This window comes from Ursus maritimus, unplaced genomic scaffold, assembly GCF_017311325.1.
Source record: "Ursus maritimus isolate PB19 unplaced genomic scaffold, ASM1731132v1 scaffold_2, whole genome shotgun sequence".
Classification (NCBI taxonomy): domain Eukaryota; kingdom Metazoa; phylum Chordata; class Mammalia; order Carnivora; family Ursidae; genus Ursus; species Ursus maritimus.
In genome coordinates this window covers 44,199,658-44,221,681 of record NW_024424452.1, presented here as the reverse complement: position 1 = coordinate 44,221,681, position 22,024 = coordinate 44,199,658, and the positions used below count along the sequence as shown (strand labels likewise).

The 22,024-nt window shown below is 51.1% G+C and overlaps 2 protein-coding genes across 4 annotated transcripts in view; one reads left to right on the top strand and one right to left on the bottom strand.

Annotated features, from left to right (window-relative positions):
- Window positions 1-1,074: 1,074 nt before the first annotated feature.
- On the bottom strand, window positions 1,075-15,469 carry NCSTN (nicastrin). The gene is made up of 17 exons (XM_008700692.2): window positions 15,312-15,469; window positions 14,013-14,117; window positions 10,146-10,269; window positions 9,500-9,621; window positions 8,935-9,080; window positions 8,054-8,204; window positions 7,682-7,791; window positions 7,277-7,429; window positions 6,499-6,603; window positions 6,240-6,317; window positions 5,345-5,517; window positions 3,900-4,002; window positions 3,703-3,798; window positions 3,333-3,420; window positions 2,918-3,072; window positions 2,481-2,693; window positions 1,075-1,889 (listed from the first exon to the last, which is right to left on the bottom strand). Exons 1-17 carry the CDS (start codon window positions 15,394-15,396, stop codon window positions 1,767-1,769), a joined length of 2,130 nt encoding a protein of 709 aa, XP_008698914.1. The 5' UTR covers window positions 15,397-15,469; the 3' UTR covers window positions 1,075-1,766.
- Window positions 15,470-15,515: 46 nt separating this feature from the next.
- The window catches only part of COPA (COPI coat complex subunit alpha), a 43,926-nt gene continuing 37,417 nt past the window's right edge, over window positions 15,516-22,024 (top strand). For 2 of the 3 annotated variants that reach the window (XM_008700694.2, XM_008700693.2), the window contains exons 1-3: window positions 15,516-15,669; window positions 18,891-19,004; window positions 19,183-19,256. In XM_008700694.2, coding sequence (XP_008698916.1) covers window positions 15,630-15,669; window positions 18,891-19,004; window positions 19,183-19,256 — 228 coding nt within the window. In that variant the 5' untranslated portion in view covers window positions 15,516-15,629. The remainder of the gene's footprint in view (window positions 15,670-18,890; window positions 19,005-19,182; window positions 19,257-22,024) is intronic. The other variant, XM_008700696.2, reaches the window with a different exon arrangement.

The following is a 22,024-nucleotide window of genomic DNA, read 5'->3' as shown; positions in this document are numbered from 1 at the left end:
GGGGGAGGCGCAGAGTCGGCCCAGCCACGGTGGCAGCTGCGCCCGCCTCCGCCAGCACAGCGTGTGGGCCAGGAGGGGTGGGGGGTGGGGAGCAGGGTTCATTTCCACATCCCAGAACCCCAAACGTGCTCCTTGAGGGAACTCAGAGAGAAGCCTGCAGGAAAATCAACCCCTCGGCAGGATACGAGGTGAACAGCCCAGCCCCGGGGACTGGGAGCAGGTCCTTCCAGCTCAGTGGTTTTGGGGTCTCAGGGCCGCAGTGAGGGGAGAAGGCTGGCCTCAGGCACCACTCCCGCCACTCCCGAGGTGTCTGCCCCTCCCCTGACTCAGCCATTGCCCCCTGCTGCCATTTAGCAGTGTGGCCATACTCTGAAATTTTGCCCCCAAGAAGACCCAGGCAACTCAAGTATTTCCAAAGAGCCAAGGTTCTCTTTCTAGGAGCGTCCAAAGCCACTCTTGTTTCGGTCTACAAAATGCCCACGGGCAGCAGAAGGCCCAGTTCCTCAGCATGCCACCCCAGGCCCCGTATGACCTGGCCCCAGTCTCGTCTCCTGCCACGCCCTGAATAACTTGCCCTTCCCAAACGTGACCCGTGCCTTCACGGCTCTGCTTCCACAGCTGAACTCCAGACCGAACTCAGATGCCTCCTCCTCTGGGCAGCCTTTCCAGATGCCACCCCCAGTGCCCCTGATCCTTCCACCTGCTATCAGAGCACCCTGGACACACCGAGCGCGATCACACTGGATCGCACCTGCTCCTCCCCTCACCCCAACTGTCAGCCACTCGGGGTCAGGCCGGGTTGCTTCATTTCTGCACCCTCGCCGGTGTCTGAGTGAGCAAAGAAGTGCCTGTTGAATACAAAGCCGGAAGAAACAATGCTAACATGGTTTTCACAGGAGGGAAACCAGGGCTCCGAGGCTCCAGAGCAGCCCCGCTTGGAGGGTTTCCACCATTTCTGACAGAGCCTTACTCCTGGGGCCCCGGGAGACCCAGACAGAGCACGTGAGGTAACAACTGCGTGACTTCCACTCAGCGTCCCTGCACACGAGGGTGCGGAAGAACACGTACAGACCATGTGGGACAGTCTATTTTAATGAAACTCGCTATTTATATATTTACACACACACACACACACACACACGAATGAAAAAAGAAAAAACAGATATTACAGCTTAATAAAATTACAACTGAGCACTGTGGGCCAGAGTGGGACACCCACCCAGCAGCCCACCCCCCTGCTGTGCCATTTAAGGGTCTGGGGACAGGACAGCAGGAGGGAGACAGCAGGCATGGCCCCCAGACGGGCTCGCCTGCTCCTCAGGGCTTCCTCATAGTTTGTCCCTGGCATTCAGCCTTCCTGTCCTTCTTCCCGGGAAACAGGGAACGGTTGGGTACGGGGTGGGGTGGGGAGCGGAGGGCGGTCCTGGGCAGGATGGAGAGGGGAGAAGAAGGACCCCGAAGAAGGTAAGTGAGGGGGCATAGCTAGGAGCTGAACAGGAGCAAGAAGCTTCTATTTGCCATCCCAGAATCTGGTGGGGTGAGGATGAACCATGGAAGGGCAGACGGGCAGGGGGAGCTGGGGAGGACAGGTGACTTGTTTCTCCCTCCCTGTCTCTTTTGGGCAGTTTCACTTCTTTACATTAATTCCAGTCTGAGCAGGCCCAGAGAGGTTCCAGTGACAAACTAGTGGTTTATGTCCCCGGGGGGGACACACAAGTGATCTAGGACATGAACAGTAGAGCTGGCAGGAAAAGCTGGGTTCCTCTTCAGTAAGACACAGCTCCCGGCTCCCGCGGGGCAATGAAAAGGACATCGGCCTTGGCGTTGATGCAGTAGGTGACGACGAGAGAGAAGATGAGGATGCCGAAGCCCACCATCAGGGTGATAAACTGCGGGAGGGGTGGGCAGGGGAGGACAGAGGTGCTCTCAGAACTCAACCCAGTTTCATCAGAATTCTGGAGCTGGCTGCGAGCGCCAAGTCCTGAGCAATCAGAGGCAACACCTTCCCACCTGGGAGACCAAGTCTCTCCGTTTGGAAAGAGAAGTAAAGGATCTCCGTTCTCCCTTCCACCTTGTCTTACTTCGATTTCAAGCACCCTGAAGTTAGGACCCGTGACTTTGGCTCTCTGGTGGCAATTACATCACTGACTTACTTGTGACAGGTACTCAACAAACGGTGGATCCCATACACAGCCCAGGAGCAGCAGGTGGGAATGGCTGGCTGCGAGTGGAGCTGGAGGGGGGGTCCCAGGTGGAGGAGCACCTCCTTGGGTCTCCATGGGAGCCTATCACCAGCATGAATACAGACTCGAACTCTCAGTGAAAACAGGCTTCCTAACGGGGCACACTGGCTGACAAGGGACAGAGCTGCAGAAGGTTTCTGTGGCAAATCTGGGGCAAATGGGAGGTGGGAGGCGCTTGAGGGGAAAGGTAGCAGAGCCGAGGGCAAGGTGATCTCTGTCACACCCCTCCCGGCTCACCTCCAGCTCTCGGCTGGCTATCAGAAATATGCGGGCCCGGATGTCTTTCCAGCGGCTCTCAGTCCACGTGGAGTATTCAGTAGAGCCCCACTGCCTCAGTTCAAAGGCGGGGGACAGGGCCCTGGCCAGTCGCGCCGTGGAACGCACACAGCGGGGCAGCCGGTCCGTCTCGTTGGAATTCAGAGGGCCCTGGACCCACGCGTACTCATACAGCTGCACAGGGAGACAGGCCAGAGTGCGCGGCTGAGGCCATCCTGTCACCCCAGACGCGGTCCGCTTTCACCCAGCCTACTGCCTCTCCAACACTCAAGTTCAAGGGGCTGCATCCCTCCGCCTCTCCATCCCAACCCCTTGGGTCCAACTGGGCCTAGGACATTCTCCAACTTCCCCAGGGGAAAGGGGCCCTCGGGGCAGCTCCCACACCCACTACCACTCACATCCTTGTTTTCATTGGGGACTTTACTTGGATCCTGGCACTGCTCTCGGGTAAGGCCGACCACCTGGCCAGTCAGATTTGCCAAGGCGTACTGTACCACGTAAGTGGTGTTGGTGGGGCTGGAGACAGCGATATAGTGCTGGAGAGGCCCGTCACCTGAGTGGAGACCGTAGGGAAGGGAGGATTTGGAAGGTGGAAGGTGGGTGCACGTGGGAGACGAAGAAGAGCCAGAGAATAGAAGGTTAAGAGAATGGATCAAACACATATCAGGAGAAAAAAAGGAAACCAGGGGAGAAGAAAAGGAGAGGAGAGAGAAGAGAAAAGAAAAGAAAAAAAAAAAGTAAGAATTAAACCAAGATGGTGTTTCTCTATCTTTTGCCTGGGCCAAGGGTGCCATTTCCATAGCAGGTACTCACCCAAATAGGACCTGAGGTCCTGCCTGAGGATAGACTGGAACCAGGAGTTGTTGGCTCTGACCAGGAACCCATAGAGCAGGCGGGTGACCTAGGACCAGGGCAGTGAGAAGCAACAACCTCGTGACCCAGAGCCCAGGGAGAGTTCTCCATGAAGACCTCGCTGTAGGCCAGGAGCTGGGCAGGCAGAGACCAGCTCACGAGGACGCAGGTGAGGCCCACCCAGGAGCACCCTGGGGCACTGGGTATCCTCGCTGGCATGCCCTGGCATGCCGGGCTCCCAGGTTTGGGAGAAGAGGCAAATGACAGAGAGGATGGGTCCGGCCGCGGTGTGAACAGAGCTGGTGAGGAAGCAGGGTCCGCCTGTTCTTACCGTGTGGGCATCGGCCTGGATGGTGTCGCTGAAGTTGGTCCCTCCTGCAAGCTGGTAAAGCGCACGTCCCAGCACGGTGGCCACATCTGCCAGGGCCTGCGGCAGGTGAGGAGGGGGGCTGAACGGGCCACCTCTTCTAACCTCTAAGCAGCTTCCCCGTGCTCTCCGTGCTCCCCCCCAGCCCAGGTGAGTGTTACCTTGGCGGTGTCCGTCACAAAGTTCAGGTCCTCCTCAGGGCTCTGCCACTCAGGGTAGCTGACGTTAATGTTCTCCGCCGTGTCATAAACGCTCTGGTAATAGCTGCCGGGAGAGCCGGCATGAGCCTCGGCCACACTCGGCCAGCGCCCTGCCCCTGGCCGCCCTCACAGGCCCTTCCTGAGCCTCTCTTTTCATCCTCCGGGGGAAGGAAGAGACCATGAGGGTCCCATCCTGAAGACGGTGTGGGGGCCGGGAGATGGGAGAGGAGTGGTTAAATACAAGGACCTTCCTGACAAAGTAGCAAAGCAAATGACATCAGGAATTCAGGCGTCTCCCTTCCCGGGAGAGCTTCAAACAGAAGAGACACTCTCCCCACTGTTCGGGCTGGAGACGCAGGATGGCTGAGAGGACTTTCAGGGAGCACGCCCGCCATCACCAGAGCTCTCGTGTGGCAGCTCCCACGAACATAGCACTGAGGGTGGCTAGGGGCAGAGGGAGATGAGCGGGTCTGCTCCCAGACACACAACACTGCTTTGGGCCCAACCACCCTCTGCTCCTCGGGGAGCCCCGCGCAGGCACGTCTCAGAAGCAAAGGGGAGCACCCCCAGCCTTCAGCACCACTAGATGCCGGCCCCACATAGAAACAAGGCCGAATGTGTGCAAACGATGACCCTCGCTCACCCCAAAGTGCTGCAGAGGTCATACATGGAGGAGAGGGCTGACCTCAGGCACTAGAAGTATCCCTGCCCTAAATAAATGAGAAGGGGCTCCTTGGCTGGGGTCAGAGAACCGGAGCTTAAGTATTTTTACTCAGGAACCCATCTGGCCTCATGGCAGAGGGAAGGGAAGCTGGGGGCCTAGCAATCCAGCCCGAATGAGAAGTCCCCTGTCAGCCCAGGGCTTCAGTCAGGGGCATTCTGGGGTGCCCAGGACCAGGAGAAAGGTGACTAACAGGGCCTCACCCCTTCTCTGTGGAGTCCTTTCATCTGTAGGGGACACTTTCACCCCAACGGCCACAACACATTACATTTCAGAACACGAGTACTGTCTACACGCAGCACAGCACCCTTGGGCGGCCCCCCACCGGCCAGCTCGCGTCCTCTAGCCAAGGGCTCTCCCGCAGAGATGCTGCCCTCTGCTGGCGGCCCTGGGGACCCAGGCCTCGGGAGAGCTGGGCGAGGCCGGCCAAGCAAGGATGCTCTTGCCAAGGAAGGCTGAGTGGGCCTGTTCTCTAAGATGACATCAAGTCAGAGGAGGCGACCGGCCTGGATGTGAGCCGGCTACTGAGAAAAGAACACAAATTGACCTGAGATCTGGAGAGGGTGCTGTGGGGAGAGGGGGGAGTGGAGATCTTTCTTGACCCAGAAGACACGCCCCTCCATGGACCCCAGACTGCAGAATAGATTCTCTCCCAGAACGAGGATGCAGCCTACGCGACTCTTACTGGTTATGGAAGACAGCAGAGTGGTCCGCAAGAACAACGCCAGAGATGTTCCGAGCCCGAAGAAAGCGCTGCAGGGAAGACGGCGGGAGGGGCTGGGACTGGTTCAGCCTCCGGAGGGCAACAGCCGGGATACCGGCGCCGCTCCTCTCCAGCGTGCTCAGGAGGGCCTCCACCTGCGGGAGAGGGTTAGCTCAGGGCGGCTGGGCACAGGGCAGCTGGAGGTCTCTTCCAGGCCCACAGGGCCCTCTCCCTCAAGTCCCCAGCTTGGGAGCTGCCCCCTGCCCTCCTGCACCCCAATTCCTCAAGCCTTGGGGGACTGAGGCTGAGTGTCCTGCAGCTCACACTGTCTGATCCTCACTAGAGGCTCGACTTCCTACTTGTGCAGAATCAGAGGAGCAAGCTGCTATCACAGCACTGTGCTGGATGCCACACGGGAGCCCAGAGCAGGGGGCGCGGACACTGGAATGGCAGGAAGACCACCTCCCGAGAAACACAGGCCAAAGCTGGACCCTGAGAGGAGGGAGGGTCTTGAGCAAGCGGTGAGGAATGTGGAGGACAATTCAGGCAGAGTCTAATATAGCCAGGAATCGGGCAGGGCAGCCTGGACAGCCGGATCAGTGCGGCAGCAGAGAGAAAGGGAGCTAGCTCTTCCCCTGTCCTCTGCTAGGCCCCGAGTCAGACAACTACCTGTCCCAGGAAACCAGACACCCGAGCTGCGCTCCCGGTTCTTCCCGGGGGCTGAAACAGCCACGCTGTTCATCCTGTAGCTGGCACCTAAGCTGAGGTCCTGTCTCACAGGCCCTGGGGGCTTGTGCTGGGGACAGGGCCTGGGCAAGGGGTGCCCGTACTCTGAGCTGCTGAAACAGGAAGTGAGGCGGAAAGACGCTCAGATTACCTGACTCTGTACGGACCCATTTTTCTGAGACATGGGGTCTGTGTGCATCCAAAGCTCCAGTGAATTTCTTAAGGCCACCTGGGGGAGGACGAAGAGGCAATACACGTCATTGGTGTCCACTGTGGCCCACACCCGGGAGAAAGGAGTAGGTCGGAGAAAAGTCAAGGGGAGAGGTGGTGGCACCAGCAGTGGGGACGACAGGACACAGAGGCGGCGGCATGAAGCAGGAGGGAAGGGGGTGAGGACACGCGCTGCACACCTGTCCAAGCTCCACGAATGACTCAATGTTCTCTAACTGCACAGGAAACTTGCCCTTCTCCATGTCGTAGACCATTCTTGAGCTGCCAATGTAGTCAAAAGTTTCCTGAGGGTGAAGACGGGTAGGAAAAGGAACAGAGATTCCCAAGGGTCAGGGCAGGCTCCATCTCAGGAGGCCAGATCACCAAGGCTCGAGGCGTGAAGGCTACAGTCTCACGTCATCGCAAATGCTGGCCAGCTCAGGCAGTCATGTGACTTCACCCTCCTCCCTACCCTGCCTCCCAGCTGTGACTATCCCTCACATGTGTGTATCACAGGACTTCTCGAGCCCAGAAATGGGGAGAGCAGCCTCGGCAAAGGCCCGAGGCGAACATCAGCTGTTATGTGCCTGCTCCTTGCCTCTCCCTCCCCTCTGCCGACCCAGCCACGGCTGCTGTCCCCTGATTCCAGGGCCGGGCTGCAGTGGCAGTGGGGAGAGGCAGGAGCCTCAGGGCCCTTGGGTAGGAGTGGCAGTAAAAGGGTCCAGAGAATAAAAGGATGTCTCCGAAAGATCACATCAGTGGGGGAGCAAGGGGATTGGCAGCACACTGACTCCAGGTCAGGGTGCAAAGGGTTCCGAAAATGTGGGACTCCGAAGGAGAGACACAGGGAGGCACATCCAGAAGCTCTCTGCCGAGTAACAACTTAGGTCAAGCGCCCAGATCTTCCCCAAATGACAGCCATGCCCACTGACCCTGCCAACCGCCCCCCCACACTCCACCCCAGCAAAGAGCCCGTACCCCTTGGAAGAAGACGAACATGACGTTGCGGGGAAGGGTGGCCACATCGGGGGCCTTCTGCAAAGCCTCAGCAGCAGCCAGCTGGGTGACGAAGGAGGCCACGGCACTTTCAGCCCCTGGGGCCACATTCCAGAAAAAGGAACGACTGTCCAGCTGGACACAGCAGAAAAGGCAGGTAGGCTTTGAAAACAGCAATTAGGACCAGGCCGCAGGCCCCTGAACCTATTCCGGCCAAGAGAATGTTCGTATCCTGGGATAATGGCTGAGCTGGGGAGCTCCAGAGCCCAGAACCCTCTCCACGGAGCCTCCCCACCATAGCAACTCAGCAATCCGATATGCCCGCAAGAGGCCTGCCAGCCGGTCCTGTGCCAGCCCCGCCCACCCTGATCAGGGGCCAACACTCACCCGGGTCGCAGCAACCACAACCTTGTCATCAGGCTCTAACGTCCCAGATACATTTATAGGCTTCATCATGCTCCACACGTTGTAGTCAGACAGGGGGTCGCAGACGATTTCTGAGCGGCGCACAGGGAGAGGTCAGAAGTAAGGGAGACCGCAGCCCCAGACCCCACGCGGAAGACTCCTCTGCCCGCTGCCCCATGGACCCATGAGCCATTTCCTGTCTCCGCTGCTCTAGGCTGGTTTTTTTGCCCCATCCACCTCAGGGACAAGCGGCCTCGATTGTTTAGAACTGTTTCCACTTCTCTCACCCCACGCTCCCTGCCTCCAACACTCCGGGGCCCCCAGCACACCCGGCACGCCTCGGACCTGCCCCACCTGGGTTGATGCTGAAGGTGCTCTGGATGGAGCTGCGCCGCATGCAGGTGACCGTGCTGACGACGGCGTGCATGTGCGAGAAGAGCTGCATGGCGCACAGCGGGAAGGCAGGCGCCGAGCCATTTGGACTCAGGTTGTGATCGCGGTAGCACTAGGGACGGAGACGGAGGCACTGAGGCCGCTCGCGTGCAGTCCCGCGCAGACCTCCCAGAAAGAGGGCCCAGCCCCACCGGGAAGCCGCTCTTGCCTCTGTCCCTGAGCTACAGTTGTCCTGATCCAAACCCGGGGTGCACGAGGTCCAAGAGCAAACCTCACCAAGGGGTGCAAAACGGCACAGCCTGACTTAGTTGGGGCGGATGACACGACCCCATCCCAAATGGCCTGGCCCAAGTTCTCAACGTGATCTGATGTACAGAGCAGTGAACCAAGGATCAAAAATCAAATTCAAGACCACTCAGACATCACCTCACCGGGTAACTATGGAACAAATCCCTTAATCGCGCTGCGTGTCAACATGAAGAAGCTAGACCAGAATTAGCGATTTACTGGGACTAAAAAAGACCGTCAGAGGTCTCTGAACTGAATCTCTCAATTCCTAGTCTGACGCTCTTTGTACCACGTTCGTGGTCCTAACCAGGGCTCTACACCTTATTTCACATCAAATAACGTTTATATTTTCTTCCAGCCTAAAAACCGTCAACGCTGTTAGAGCAGGCAGGAGAGAAATGGGAAGGGAAATGTGAGAAAAATAAAGGTGTTGGCTCTTCTTGGAGCAACTGTCCTTCAGAGGGCGTGCTGGTAGATGAGGTCCCTCCAAACAGGTGGAGCGCCTACAAAACTTCTCTTTGCAACTAGAATCGCTAGGAGCTGGCAGTCATTACCTGCTTGATGACCTTGGTTTCATTCTCATCTTCAAGAAGGAAGATGGGGAAACTGAAGTCTTCATAAGCCAAGCCATCACCCAGGGGGTTCCACTGGATTTCTCTGCAATGAGCAAATTCTGGCCCGTAGGAGTTGGAGTAAATGCCTGAAGGGGTGGATGGGGGACAGAATGTTGGGACACTAGGCACTTAGGGACCGAGCGAGGGAGGAAGGCTAGGGTATCATAGGGTTGGGACCAAGAGTGACAAAGGAAAGGGTGACTCAGAGAAGCAAGCATCAACCTGTCACCACCTACAGTAAAACAGACAGCGGCAGCAGGGAGCCCGAGGCTGGCTGATTAGGGATCTGAGCATGTGACGGAAAGGGAGGATGGAAGGGAAGTGGAAGAAGGGGAAGCAGTAGACCGAAGGGAAGAACGGCACAAAGAAACACTATCTTCTATTTGGGAGTTAGCTGCTCCCCCTACACAGACAGACGCGTACCCCCAACCCCTCCGAAGACACGAGGCCGAGGCAACAGTGAGCTCTGGGTGACAGGAGGTCCCCTGATCCTCTGGGCTCTTACCAAACCCATCGTTGGGACACTGCACGCTAGGAGAGAAGCCCGCTGCAGGGCTGGGCTTGGCCAAGGACACGGCCAGGCCAGCAATGCGGCTGGTTCTCCCCTTCAGCTTCTCCATCAGATTCCTGGAATGGGGAGGGAAGGCCAGGAAGGAAGATGGGAAGGTTATTAGTGGCCCACTATCTTGCCAAGGATGGAAACAAATGGGTAACTAATGGAACCCAACCTGTTGACTCCTTGCTGTACCCCTGAAACTAACGTAATGTTGTGTGTCAACTATACACTTAAAAAAATTAGAACAAAACCACCCATGACTGTTGACTCATTTCTTGCTCCTCCGTCTCTAAATCCTAAGTGAGGGCTATGACCCAGCCTGAGCTCAGGGCTTAATCTCATCCACCCTGTCTCTAACACACTCTAGGGATCCCTCTTTCCTCCCTGGGGTCTTTACTCCCTGGAGCTCTATTTATAAGGTCAGCAAGATGATTCCATTGACGGTGCATGTTTTCCTCTGAGACTCACTCCAACCCCCCCCACCCTGATCAGACCAGGGCAGCCAAGGGAAGTTTCTATTCACAGGTGTTGGGATGGTCCCCCAAATCTTCCCCTCTCTGGCTGTGGTTTCCCAGCAAGCACACGCAGCCCTTACCTGGTGAAGAGCGCACCCTCCAGCAGAATCACATAAGGGGGGTTGGGACCGTCAGTCAATACCCACTGCAGGTCCTCTTCCTTCTCCACTACATGGATGACCCCTGTGTCCCCACTGACGGAAGCTGCCAGGACAGAATGGGTCACGTTAAAGCTCCCACAGTTGACAATTCTGACTTTGCCTCACTGATTCTGCAGATCATTTATCACCCCCAAACATTGTGTGAGTGCTGCCAGCTCCAGACTTAAACTGAAGGCTGAGTCACCCAGCTCCATCTGAAGGCCACCAGCTGGTGGGCCTGACTGGAGGACAAGAGAGCCCAATAAGTCTACTCACTAGAGGCTTTATTCACTAAATCTCAGAAAGGTGTACGATAATTTTCTTGCCCTCTTCCCTCAACCTCATTTAGCCATGCATACACATTTCTAGAACAGCAGACACCAAAGTTTTCAAACCTGTATTTTCTCCATGAAATGGCAGGTTCTAGATCTCTAGCTCAGAGTTCTAGCACTGAATCTTCCTTTGTGAGAACACATGTGCAGACTCCCTTGGCTTCAGAATTCCTGGGCCTCCACTCCTTTGCCCTATTTGGGAATGACCTGACTTGCTTTTAGCTAGTTTTAGTTAAGGTTAATCAAGAACCTTGGGGTCTCTAAAAGACAGCTTCCCAACGATGGGCCTTGCTGGATTAATAATGAGCTGACATTGACACCCCCCCATTTCTGGGGACCTAGGGTTTCCAAAGACCCTAGGCTGGTCACTCCCAGCGAGGAGCAAACTCATCCATTATCCCAAGATGCCCTACAACCATCATCCATTTCCATATATGCCCGGATGCCACACAAGTAACATTTTCTATGTGTCTCATGAATGACAAAGATTGGGAAGCGCTATAGTAGAGGATGGACGGTTCATAGTTCCAAATGCCCGTCAAGTCCCTAGTGATCCATGTAGAGACATCCTACGGTCTCCCTATGAGCCGTCTCCCCAGGGAACACGGGACATATTTGTATATTGTTTTAGAGCAATAGTTTTCGACCCTGGTTGTGTATCACTTTGGAGTTTAAAAAATACAGATACTTGGGCCTTAGATCTACTAAAGTCTCTAAAGGTCAGGCCTAGATATGTGTACTTTCCAAACTTGCCACATATAGTTCTTTTTTTTTTTTTTTAAGATTTATTTATTTATTTTAGAGAGACAGAGAGAGAGAGCACACGTATGAGTGGGAGGGGCAGAGGGAGATGGAGAGAGACCCTCAAGCAGACTCCGTGCTGGGCTCAGACCCTGACATGGGGCTTGATCTCATGACCCAGGAGATCACAACCTGAGGCGAAACCAAGAGTCGGATGCTTAACCAACTGTGCCACCCAGGCACCCCCCCATGTGGTTCTCTATTATACGCAGCCAGTCATGAGAATTACGGTTCTAGGTCAAGGCCGTGAACTATTTCCAACTTGTGCAAAACCTCAAGCACATTCCATTGCCAGCCAAGTAGAAGGTTCCTTCCATGGGATTCGGTAAAATCTAGACATGGAAGCAAGTCCCCAGCCTTCAGCTACGTCTCACACAGAGTAAGTACCTAATCAGTTCATGGTGATAGCGATAATAATAAACCTAAGAGGACTATCAGAATCTGGAATAACTTTAATAAAGAGCTAGCTACCAATGGCAGTTCTTGGTCCAATGAAAGGCAACAGTCCTTGCCACATAAAACACGGAAAAAGGAAAAGCTGTTCTGGAAACAGAGAACGCGTTTCACTGCAGCTCCAAGGAGCACAGGGAGAAGACAAGCCAGGACACTGGAATGAAGCACCTGGATTCCAAGCTGGATTCCAGCTGGTGACCATGTAGTCTGGAGTAGCTGGCTCCCTGTCTCTGGGTCTTCAAGGAGGAAAAACTTTTTCACCCTTATTCATCTCATACTGTGGAGACAAATTTAAAAAGGAAAGGAAGGAAGGAAAGGAAAGAAACCTACACATAGCCCCTTTGAGCACTTTAAAAGGGGCTAATGGGGCACCTGGGTGGATCAGTCGATAAAGTATGTGACTCTTGATCTCTGGGTGATAGGTTCGAGCCCCACGTTGGGTGTAGAGATTGCTTAAAAATAAAATCTTAAAAAAAATAAAAAACTAAAAGGGCCCAATAGAGGCACAGCATTATAATCAGAAAATCAGACCTGCATCTTTTTCTCCTTATCATGCCAGCAATCCTAATTAAAGAGGGTGTAGCTTGCTCAGGATGCACAAATACGAAGTAAGACTTAGAAATAAACTGAAAAGGAGACAAGCTCTTCACGAGGAAGTGGCCAGAGTCCAACCCCTCCCTTCTCGCTTCTCTGTACTGGCACTAGGCTTATTTCTACAGGCTACTGCTTTGCTTCCCACAGAGCTGCTCCAAGAACAGGAAGCAGAATGACTCATTCCCAAAGAGGGTATCTGAGAACACAGCTCCAAGAGGATGGGGGCCTTAGCCTTCTGGCACTAGAGTCTCAGAGTCCCAGCGAGACCAGCAATCTGATCTGAGCCCCCACTGGACCTGGCTCTCTTCTACCCACAAACCCAGTTTAAGAAAGCTAAGTCTGGGAATTTTATTTGGAACTGTTAGGAGCCAGTTAACCTACCTCCAGAACTTCCTGCAGCAAGGACATGGCACAATTAACCCAGAGGAAAGCTCAGGGAAGGATGGGTAGAAAAGGAGTAACTGCCACCTTCAGCAAACCCTTCGCTTCCCAGTGTGTGTGTCCTCCTGCCAATCTGGAAGGTTGCAGGCAATCGCACAGTACTCCTGAGACTGTGCTGCTTCTTCAGCATCATCAGTAGGAATCTACAGAGGGCAGTTTGACTGTCAGCTTTGTGCACGTACATTCTAGCCATTTTTACAGGTGGAAACTGAAATTCAGACGTGACTAATTTGATGATGAAGAAACCAAGATCTGGAGCACCTGGGTGGCTCAGGTCATGATCTCAGGGTCCTGGGATCAAGCCCTGCATCGGGCTCTCGCTCCGCGGAGCCTCCTTCTCCCTCTCCCTCGTGCTCTGCCCCTCCACCCCCCTCATGTGCGCGCACTCTCTCTCAAATAAATAAAATCTAAAATGATGAAAGAAGCCACAGCCAAGATCTGACTCTCGGTTTCCTCCTTACTGCCCAACTGCATTCTGACAGAACAACTATTCACAGAAGAACGAAACCTGAAGACAACAGGTGAAGCAGCAGAGCGACTGGAGTCTTCGCATCGCTGCTTTCTCCCCTTGCATAGTTTTATAACCATATTGTCACGGTACGCTGTTTTGGAACACATTTGCCAAACATATAAAGACAAATACAAATGCTTTCCTACTTCCTCCTGCAACTGTTCGGCTTTCTCATATGCTTTCTCTTCAAACAGTCCACTGCCTTAACAAAGCCCATTCCGGTTCCAAAGAGATTGTTCGGAGTGCAGGTGACGGTGGGCTCCACAGACATGAGGCTTCCTTCTCCTTAGAAAACAGTAGTTTTGTAGTTTAACTGGTGGATGGTTAAGAGTCCTCGGACCATGGGGCTTGATTCCTAGCTTCATCGGTTAATGGCATCATGATCTCAGAAAAGTTACTCAACTTCTCTCAGTCTCAGTTTTGCCATTTGTAAATCAGGGATAAGAGAATCTACTCCATGGGGCTGTTGTGGTGGGTAAAGGACATGCCCTAAATGAAGCTTAAGTACGCAGCGTTTCTAATCACCTTGCCTGGTTTGACAAATGGTTCTCCATCACCTCCCACCACACAGCTTAATTTGTGTGCTGAGACTCCCAAGCAGAACTTGGATCTTTATGTCGAGGGCACAGACTGAAATATCAACGGCCACAAACACAAATCCCAACCTCAACTCACACTGGCAGCCAATCTGATGAGTGGCATTGAGCAGACGGACACAAGGGGCTGTTTTATTTAAGGAGATGTAGATCTTCCTCTCCACTGAATTTCCCCTGCAGAAACCTGTGTTAGAAAAAACTGAGAGACGTTGGCACTATCAAATCATTCGCTCTTTGTATGGCTTGGGTATCATACTTTCTAAAATGAGACTCATGGCAATTCTTCTCACTGCTGGACACATTAGTGGACTGGACAAATGCACCCAGCTAGGTGCCACAGAGAGGTATTACAAATTTCACTTAGAGCAACTTACATCAAAACTAAAAGAAAGAAAACTTCATTTCCTAAAGGAAAAGCATGTGACCTCGGATGTACCTGTTCCTGGTTGCATGGGTGAGCACACTTCTGCTTCCTACCTTGTATATATGTATCTACCTAGTTAATAAAAGGGTGCCAGTCTAAGAATAGAGATTACAATAAAAAGCTTTTGGGACATTCTTCCAGGAATCTGAACAGAATTGGGAGAAACCTTTTGCCACAGATCTGTCAGTCCAACATCCTTAGGTCATTTGTGTGTGGCTACAGTGTGGGATGACTAGAGTTTCTCCTTGGGAATCTTTAATGACAACATGTATTTGGGGGAAGGAATGGTCATCTATCCAGCCATGTTTGCATTTTAGGGCTTGACCAATTAGAAAGACCCATACCAGGACATAAATGCGTGTAAGCAAACACTTCTGCGCACTGTAAATGCCTCGAGTTCCTTGAATCATTATTCCACAGTCTGAACAGTTGACTGTCCACAGCCCACTTTGTCTCACTTCACTGATAAGACAAACTGAGGCAAAGTACAGGGGCGCGGGTTTATGGTGGAATCAACAGAGGAAGGAACGGGGAATCTACTTTCTGAAGCGCCGCACTGCACCCGCAGAACGAGGCCGCTTTCATCTTAAACAGTCTACACGCACTGGCAAGAAGTGGAACTGACACCTGTCTTTTCTGACAAGTGGGTGGGGTGGCTGGGGCCCTGGGGAAAACGAGGCATCCGGACAAAGTGGGCGGGTCAGGCTGGAAGTCCAGGAAGAGGCCCGGAGGAGGAAATGGGGAGACACGATGTGCCGCGGGGGAGGAGGGACCCTCAAGCCAAGTTCAGGCAAAAGGGGGAACTTCTGTCGCGGGAACGAAAGAGAAAGAGGATTTACAGGGTGGGGGACAGAGGGGCAGAGGGGACCAGAAGGAGGACGGCAGCGCTCGCGGCCCAGACGATCCGGACGGTTCTCCTGACACACCGGAGCTCACGGGCGGGGGAGGCCTCACCTGTCAGCAGAACGCAGAAATACACAAGACGAAGAAGACTCCGACTCCCCGGGTCGGCAACAGAGACGCCCCCAGCTGTAGCCATCTTGCCTCTCGGCAGAGCGGAAGCTTCCCCTCCCCTCCTCTCCGTCAGTGGGTTCTCTAGGCCAACACTGGTGCCGTCTCTGTGGTCGGGGGCGGGGGCGCTCCTGGGACCGGAAGTTCGTGTCCGGGGAGCTTCCGGGAGGTGCAGCAGGGCGGCGCTGACGTGGAGCGAGCCGAAGGGCAGCGGGGAGTGGCGGGGCTCGGATCTGCACCTTGGAGCCGTAGGCCTGAAGGATGCTAACCAAATTCGAGACCAAGAGCGCGCGGGTCAAAGGTAGTGGGGAAAACCGGGGGGAGCTCGGGGACTGGGTGTCGGCGCGGCGCTGTCGCGGGGGGCGAGGGAGGCCGAGTGGGGCCCACCGAGGGAGCCCGGAGGAAGAGGGGAGGAGGGCGGGTCGGCCTGGCGGCGGTTCTGCAGCCCTCTCTTCTCTGGAGCGCCCTCGGGGTATGATTGACCCGTGGCGGTTCCCGCACCGCAGGAGGCCCCGTAGGCCTGCTCCCACTGCCTTCGGTCCCCTCTTCTCCGGGGCCACTGCTCGCGACTTTGCTCCCGTCCCAGGGTCCTGTGAGCTGTGGGCTTTTTGATGACCGTGTTGTGCGGAGTGGCCCTGGGGTCGTCTCGACCCGTGCCATTCGCATCTAAATCTAGCATTTTCGGAGATGAGTACTGGCTACCTCTCTGGAGGAGGCGTTGGCTGAGCCTTAGCAGCGTCCAGTGCCTCCATTGGGCGGTACTTCCTACCTGCAAGAAGGACGCTGAGGCCCATAATCCCAGCAAAGTCTCAGCTTGGTGAGGCTGCCCGGTAATGTACTGGACGCCTAGTTAAATTTGAATTTCAGCTAAACAACGAAATAAGTTTCAAGTATTGTTCGCTTTTAGATATATCTGAAGTTCAGATTTAACGGTGCATCTTCATTCTTATTTCCTAAATATGGCAGTTCCAAAGCTTGAGTATCAGTGGGCGGAGGTGGAGGGCAAATGACTGAAATAGCAGTAGTCGTCTCCTAGAATGTTAGAATGGGAAGGGCAGAGAAGTGAGCAGTCTCTTGAGACTTTGAAAAATATGTATACATATATCTTGAATATTTAGTAAGATGCATTAGAACAAGGTGTTTGGGAACTTGGTGTTTGGAATCACATGTGCTTTGCTTTGGAATCCTGAAACATCCCCTAACAAGCTGTATGATCTTGGGCAACTTACTTAAGGTTTCTAAAGCTCTACTTTCTCATCCCTAAAATGCAAATATTAGCATTCTCTTTAGAGAGAATTAGAATGAGATAGTGTATTAGAATGCTTATTACAGTGCCTGGTGTAGACTCAGCTCAAAAACTGGAGGCCATTGTTCATGTGGGAATAGATTCTGAGCAGTTTCTAAGTCTTGTGTGAGTCTTGATGGAATTTATGGATGGCTGAAATGGGTCTTCGTGATCTTTGAACTTTTTCTTCTCCTGATTTCTCACTGGGCAGTAGAGAAGGAAAGTGGGGAAAAAAGATGTTAGAATATATGAGAGTTACTGGCTGTTAATATTACTACATATCATAAAGGAAAAAAACAACTTTTAATGGCAAAATAGACAACTTGGAGAAGTGTAAATGTTCAGTAAATAAATGAAAATATTCCCCAGCTCACTAATAATGAAAGAAATGTAAAAAAAAAAAAGAAAGAAAGAAAGAAAGAAAGAAAACAAAGAAAAAAGAAAAAGTTAGGGATTCCTGGGTGGCTCAGTTTATCTGCCTTCAGCTCGGGTCATGATCCCAGGGCCCTGGGATTGAATCCTACCATGGGCTCCTTGCTCAACGGGGAGCCTGCTTCTCCTTCTGCCTGCTGCTCCTCCTGCTTGTGCGTATGCATGTTCTCTCTCTCTCTGACAAATAAATTTAAAAAAAATCTTATAGTTAAATATCCTTTTTTAAAAAATTTTAGATTAGTAAAACAAACAAAACAACAAAAAACCAATAACATCTGTGTTGAGTGATGTGTGCAAAATTGGTATCTTCAGAAACCTGATGACACTGTATATCCCTAGTCTTTTTGCAATCGGATAGTATCTGTGAAAGTGTTAAATGCATGTACCCTGTTCCTGAGCAATCCTACTTGCAGGTCTTTAGCCTAAAGCAGTAATAATGCAAATATTTTAGATTATGTGTAGAAGTATTTTCTTTAAGCTCTATTTTCTGATAGATGAAAGTTAGGGAAAAAAACTTAAATGCGCATCACTAGAATAATTTTAAAATTTGGTACATTTGTATTTTGCTGTTGTTAAAAAGAATGAGGTTGTGTTTATATGAACTTAGTGAGATCCGTGGTATATAGCTAAGCGAGAAAAGAAGTTTGTGTAACATATTTCCATTTTTGTAAAATGGTATGGTTTGCATTACAAATCTGAAAGGATATACTCCAGACTGTTAGCAGTCGTTACTTCTGTGGACTTCCATTTCCAGTCATGATGGAGTAACAGAGACCAGAGTTACCTTTCCACCTTAAAACAGCTGCACAACTGAACAAAATGTGTAAAACAAAGGTTTTCAGACACTGGATGACAGGCAGTGCAGGAGAGTGATTCTTGTGAGAAGGGAAATAAATGAGGTGAGTCCTATGATTGTTTCAGCATACTACCTGGAGAGTTTCCAGGCCACCGCATAGGGAAGGGGGAAGAGCTCTGTGGTCTCACTGAAGACAGAATTTGCGGGACAAAATACCAAAGAGGGAGCTTCACAGGGAACACTGGCGTTCTGCAGGGGATGCTGTCAGGCCTTTATCTGAGTCCTAATCTGCATATGCGTGTGAGAGAATGACCTAGAGCTTGGGAAAGAACCTCTAGAAAGAAGGCAAGTAATCCCTGGAGCTCACCTAGAACTGGGAATAGTTTTGTGTTCCTACTAGCCAGCACGGAAAGGCCTCCTAATACTGCAGGCATCATCTCGAGACCTCACGTGCTACCACCTCAGTAGTGGTGCCAAATTAGATCTAGACTAAAGGCTGTTGTGGGGCCCACACTAGCAAAACTAAAAGCCAACTTCACAACAAGTAACCTCACAACATCCTAAAACAAAGTCTGGCAATATTTAAAGGAATGTAACAAAATCCAGCACCTAACGACATAAAATCCAAAATGTCTGGCATTCAGCGAATGAGTGTATGAACCTGGGATTAACTTAGCTCTTTGTTTTTCTTTCTTTTTTCTTTTTCTTTTTTTTTTTTTTTTTTTTTTAAGATTTTATTTATTTATTCGACAGAGAGAGACAGCCAGCGAGAGAGGGAACACAAGCAGGGGGAGTGGGAGAGGAAGAAGCAGGCTCATAGCAGAAGAGCCTGATGTGGGGCTCGATCCCGTAACGCCGGGATCACGCCCTGAGCCGAAGGCAGACGCCCAACCGCTGTGCCACCCAGGCGCCCCAGCTCTTTGTTTTTCTTATCCGAATTGACAGGGTGGCATTGTGGGCCATACTTAGCTAATTGGATCATTCCCTGTTTGTTTTTTTCCCCCCCTAGGGCTCAGTTTTCACCCCAAAAGACCCTGGATCCTGACCAGTTTACACAATGGGGTCATCCAGTTATGGGACTATCGGATGTGTACCCTTATTGACAAGTTTGATGAACATGATGGTAAGATAACACTTTCTAGGAGGAAATTAAAGAGAGATAAGTATTTATCGTCTTCTGGAATAGTTTAAGCTTTCTTTAGGATTAAAGAATATGGAAGGGCTGGATCCTGAATAAGAATCACCTTAGAGGTCAGGAAGTACAGCTCTCTTTAATATATATTGCCTGCTTTCTTCCCCAGGTCCAGTACGAGGCATTGACTTCCATAAGCAGCAGCCATTGTTTGTCTCTGGAGGAGATGACTATAAGATTAAGGTACAAAGGGTTTGTTATGATGGGGAGTAAAGGATAGGATTTGGGGTTTGGCAGCTGTGGAAGGGACCAAAAACAGGACATTGCAATCATATAGAGCTCAGGCTTCTGATGTTATCAGGGACACTTATCCAGCAAACATTTATTGAACACTTACTGTATACTAGACACTGTTTTATTTTTTGGGGAATTCAAAAATAAATAAGAAATGATCTCTGTTGTCAAGGCGCTTTTATTCTCATGGAGGAGATACATATACCCAAAATAATAGCATATACAGTTTGCCGAGTGATACAGCAGAAAGAGAAGGACAGTCCAGGTCAAAGACAAAAAGACATGACACAGCTGGATACATCTGAGAAATGTAATTCGTTTTGTGTGAATAAACTTTGGAGAAAAGGTGAGAGAAGGGCCAGCAGATGAGAGGGGCCGGGTCATGGAGTACTTACTGCAGTGCTCAGATAACAAGGAGCCATTACAGGGGCTTAAATAGAGGGGTGTCATCAGATTCACTTTTTTTTTCTTTGTAAAGATGACTTGGGTGGCATAGAGAAAGGATTGGATGACGTGGGAAGCCTGGATGCAGAGGTGCCGGTTAGGAGACTGTCGCATAAGCCCAGCTGGTAGATGAGCCGGGCCTGACCAGGTGGTAGCGTTTCAGAATGGAGGCAGAGATGGAATTGAGAGCTTCGGGAAGGGCATCAGTGAGTCTGCTGGAGGGATGGTAAAGGGGAAACAAATGAGGTGACATTTATCGCAGGCTTCTAGCCTAGGTCACTGGGTGCCATTCACAGGGAAAGGATAAACGGGAAGGTGCAGGTTTCTGGAGTGCTAGAGGAGGATGGTGTCTTGGTCTCTTGGGGCTACTATAACAAAGTACCACAGCCTGGGTGGCTTATGAACGACAGAAGCTTACTTCTCACAGTTTCAGAGGCTGCAAATCCAAGATTAGGGTACCAGCGCAGTCAGCTTCTGGTGAGGTTCCTCTTCTAGGCTGCAGACGGCTTCCTTCTCTCCATGTGTCTTCACATGGTGGAGGGGTGAGGGATCTCCGCAGAGTCTCTCTTATAAGGACACTGATCCCGTTCAGGAGGGCTTCACCCTCATGACTTAAGCACCCCTCAAAGGCCCCACCTCCTAATGCCTTCAATTGGGCATTAGGATTTCAACGTATGAATTTGGAGGAGGACACAAACATTCAGTCCATAGCAGATGGGTTTTGACACTGATGAGTTTGAGGTGCCTAAGGGGTAGTCTGCGGAGATGTGTCTGCACTGGAGTTGTATTTGGAAGTTGTCCTCATGAGGAAGGGAGCCGAAGCGCAGGTGGTAGAGGTGTCCTTCTGGGATTATGTTGAATGAGAAGAGACACTGTCATTTAAGAGCTAGAGGATGTAGAATTAATATAGGAAAGAATGATTCTAGAGGTTGGAGATGAACCAAGGGGAAGGAGCAGAAGCCTATTGGATGCCAAGGAAGGAGAGAATTTGGAGAGGGAGAAAGTGGTCAGAATAAGATAAGGACCAAGTAACCTTTAGATTGCTTCATTAGGAAGATATTAGCGATTCTAGCACCTTAACAGAAAGTGAGGAAACAACAGTATAGGCAACTCTTAGAAGAAGCTTGACTGATAAAGGCAAAACTGGCACCAGGGGCTTTGAACTGCAAAAAAAAAAAAAAAAAAATCAAAAATCTCTCTCTACTTCCACAAGTTTTTTTCATTAAGCATGTGTATCCAAAGTGGTGAAATTTACTTCACAAAAAAGATAACTTATTTTTTTCAGAAGCTAGCTCAGAACGTTATGTTTTTGATTACACAGCATAACTGAGGTGACAGGCATGACAAGTGACGGCTGCCCACAGAGAACAGAGGCCTTGGAACTATAGTAAAGACAGTTTTCTGTTTTTTAGATTTTGGCACCACATCCTGGGGGTCCTTGTGGAAGCTCAAACCACCTGATAGGCCTCAAAAGCTCCTAGGGATATCACTTTATTATAATATTTTTAGTAAAGTAATTGTCATTTATATTGATGACCATTGACTATCAAGAATGGCTAACTTGTGTTCCTTATAATCTGTTTAAGAAAGGAAGGATTGGGTGACATTTAAGAAAAAAGATTTTTTCCCTAAATCATTAATATTTTATAAAAAGGTTTATTTTCCATTTATATGAAATGTCCAGGTGGGCAATCAGTAGAGACAGACAGTAGATGAGTGGTTGTCTGAGGCTGGCGAGGTTGGAAGGAAGTGGGGAGTCACAGCTGTTGGGTATAGTTTTGGGGGGGGGTGATACAATGTTCTAAAATTGGTGGTGCTGATGGTTGCACAGCTCTGAATGTACTAAAAACATTGAATTCTATGTCTTTTAGTGGGTAAGTTCTTTGGGATTTGAATTCTACTTCAATAAAGCCATCAGATAAAGGAATTAGCTCTCTGGCGGGTGTGCGGTGTTATCACAGGAAGCCACAGCTGGCCAGAGTCTAAAAACCCTGTAGGTCTTGAAGGGTGCACAGTTCTGGAGTTTGGTAGAGGACTGTAAAGGAGTCAAGATAGTTTGAAGCTGGAAATGTGGAAGTCTAAAACACTGAACTCTGTGAGGGGGCTGAAGGTTAAAGAATGGTATTTATGGTAGGATCTAATTTTTGTGTGACACTCAAACTCCATTGTGTACATGAATTTTATTTATAGATAATTCAGCAGGTGGCAGTGAAAGTATCTACTTTCACTTTCATGTTTTGTGGTGTTTACCTTTTCTCATTTCTGCACATACC

Excerpts from the sequence above, each read along its gene's own strand:
- NCSTN (XM_008700692.2), bottom strand. The coding sequence starts at position 15,396 with ATGGCTACAGCTGGGGGCGTCTCTGTTGCCGACCCGGGGAGTCGGAGT. Across the intron at positions 9,081-9,499 it reads GTGTCCCAACGATGGGTTTG|GCATTTACTCCAACTCCTAC; the intron begins GTAAGAGCCCAG and ends CCACCCCTTCAG. Across the intron at positions 1,890-2,480 it reads TAGCCAGCCGAGAGCTGGAG|TTTATCACCCTGATGGTGGG; the intron begins GTGAGCCGGGAG and ends CCCCTCCCGCAG.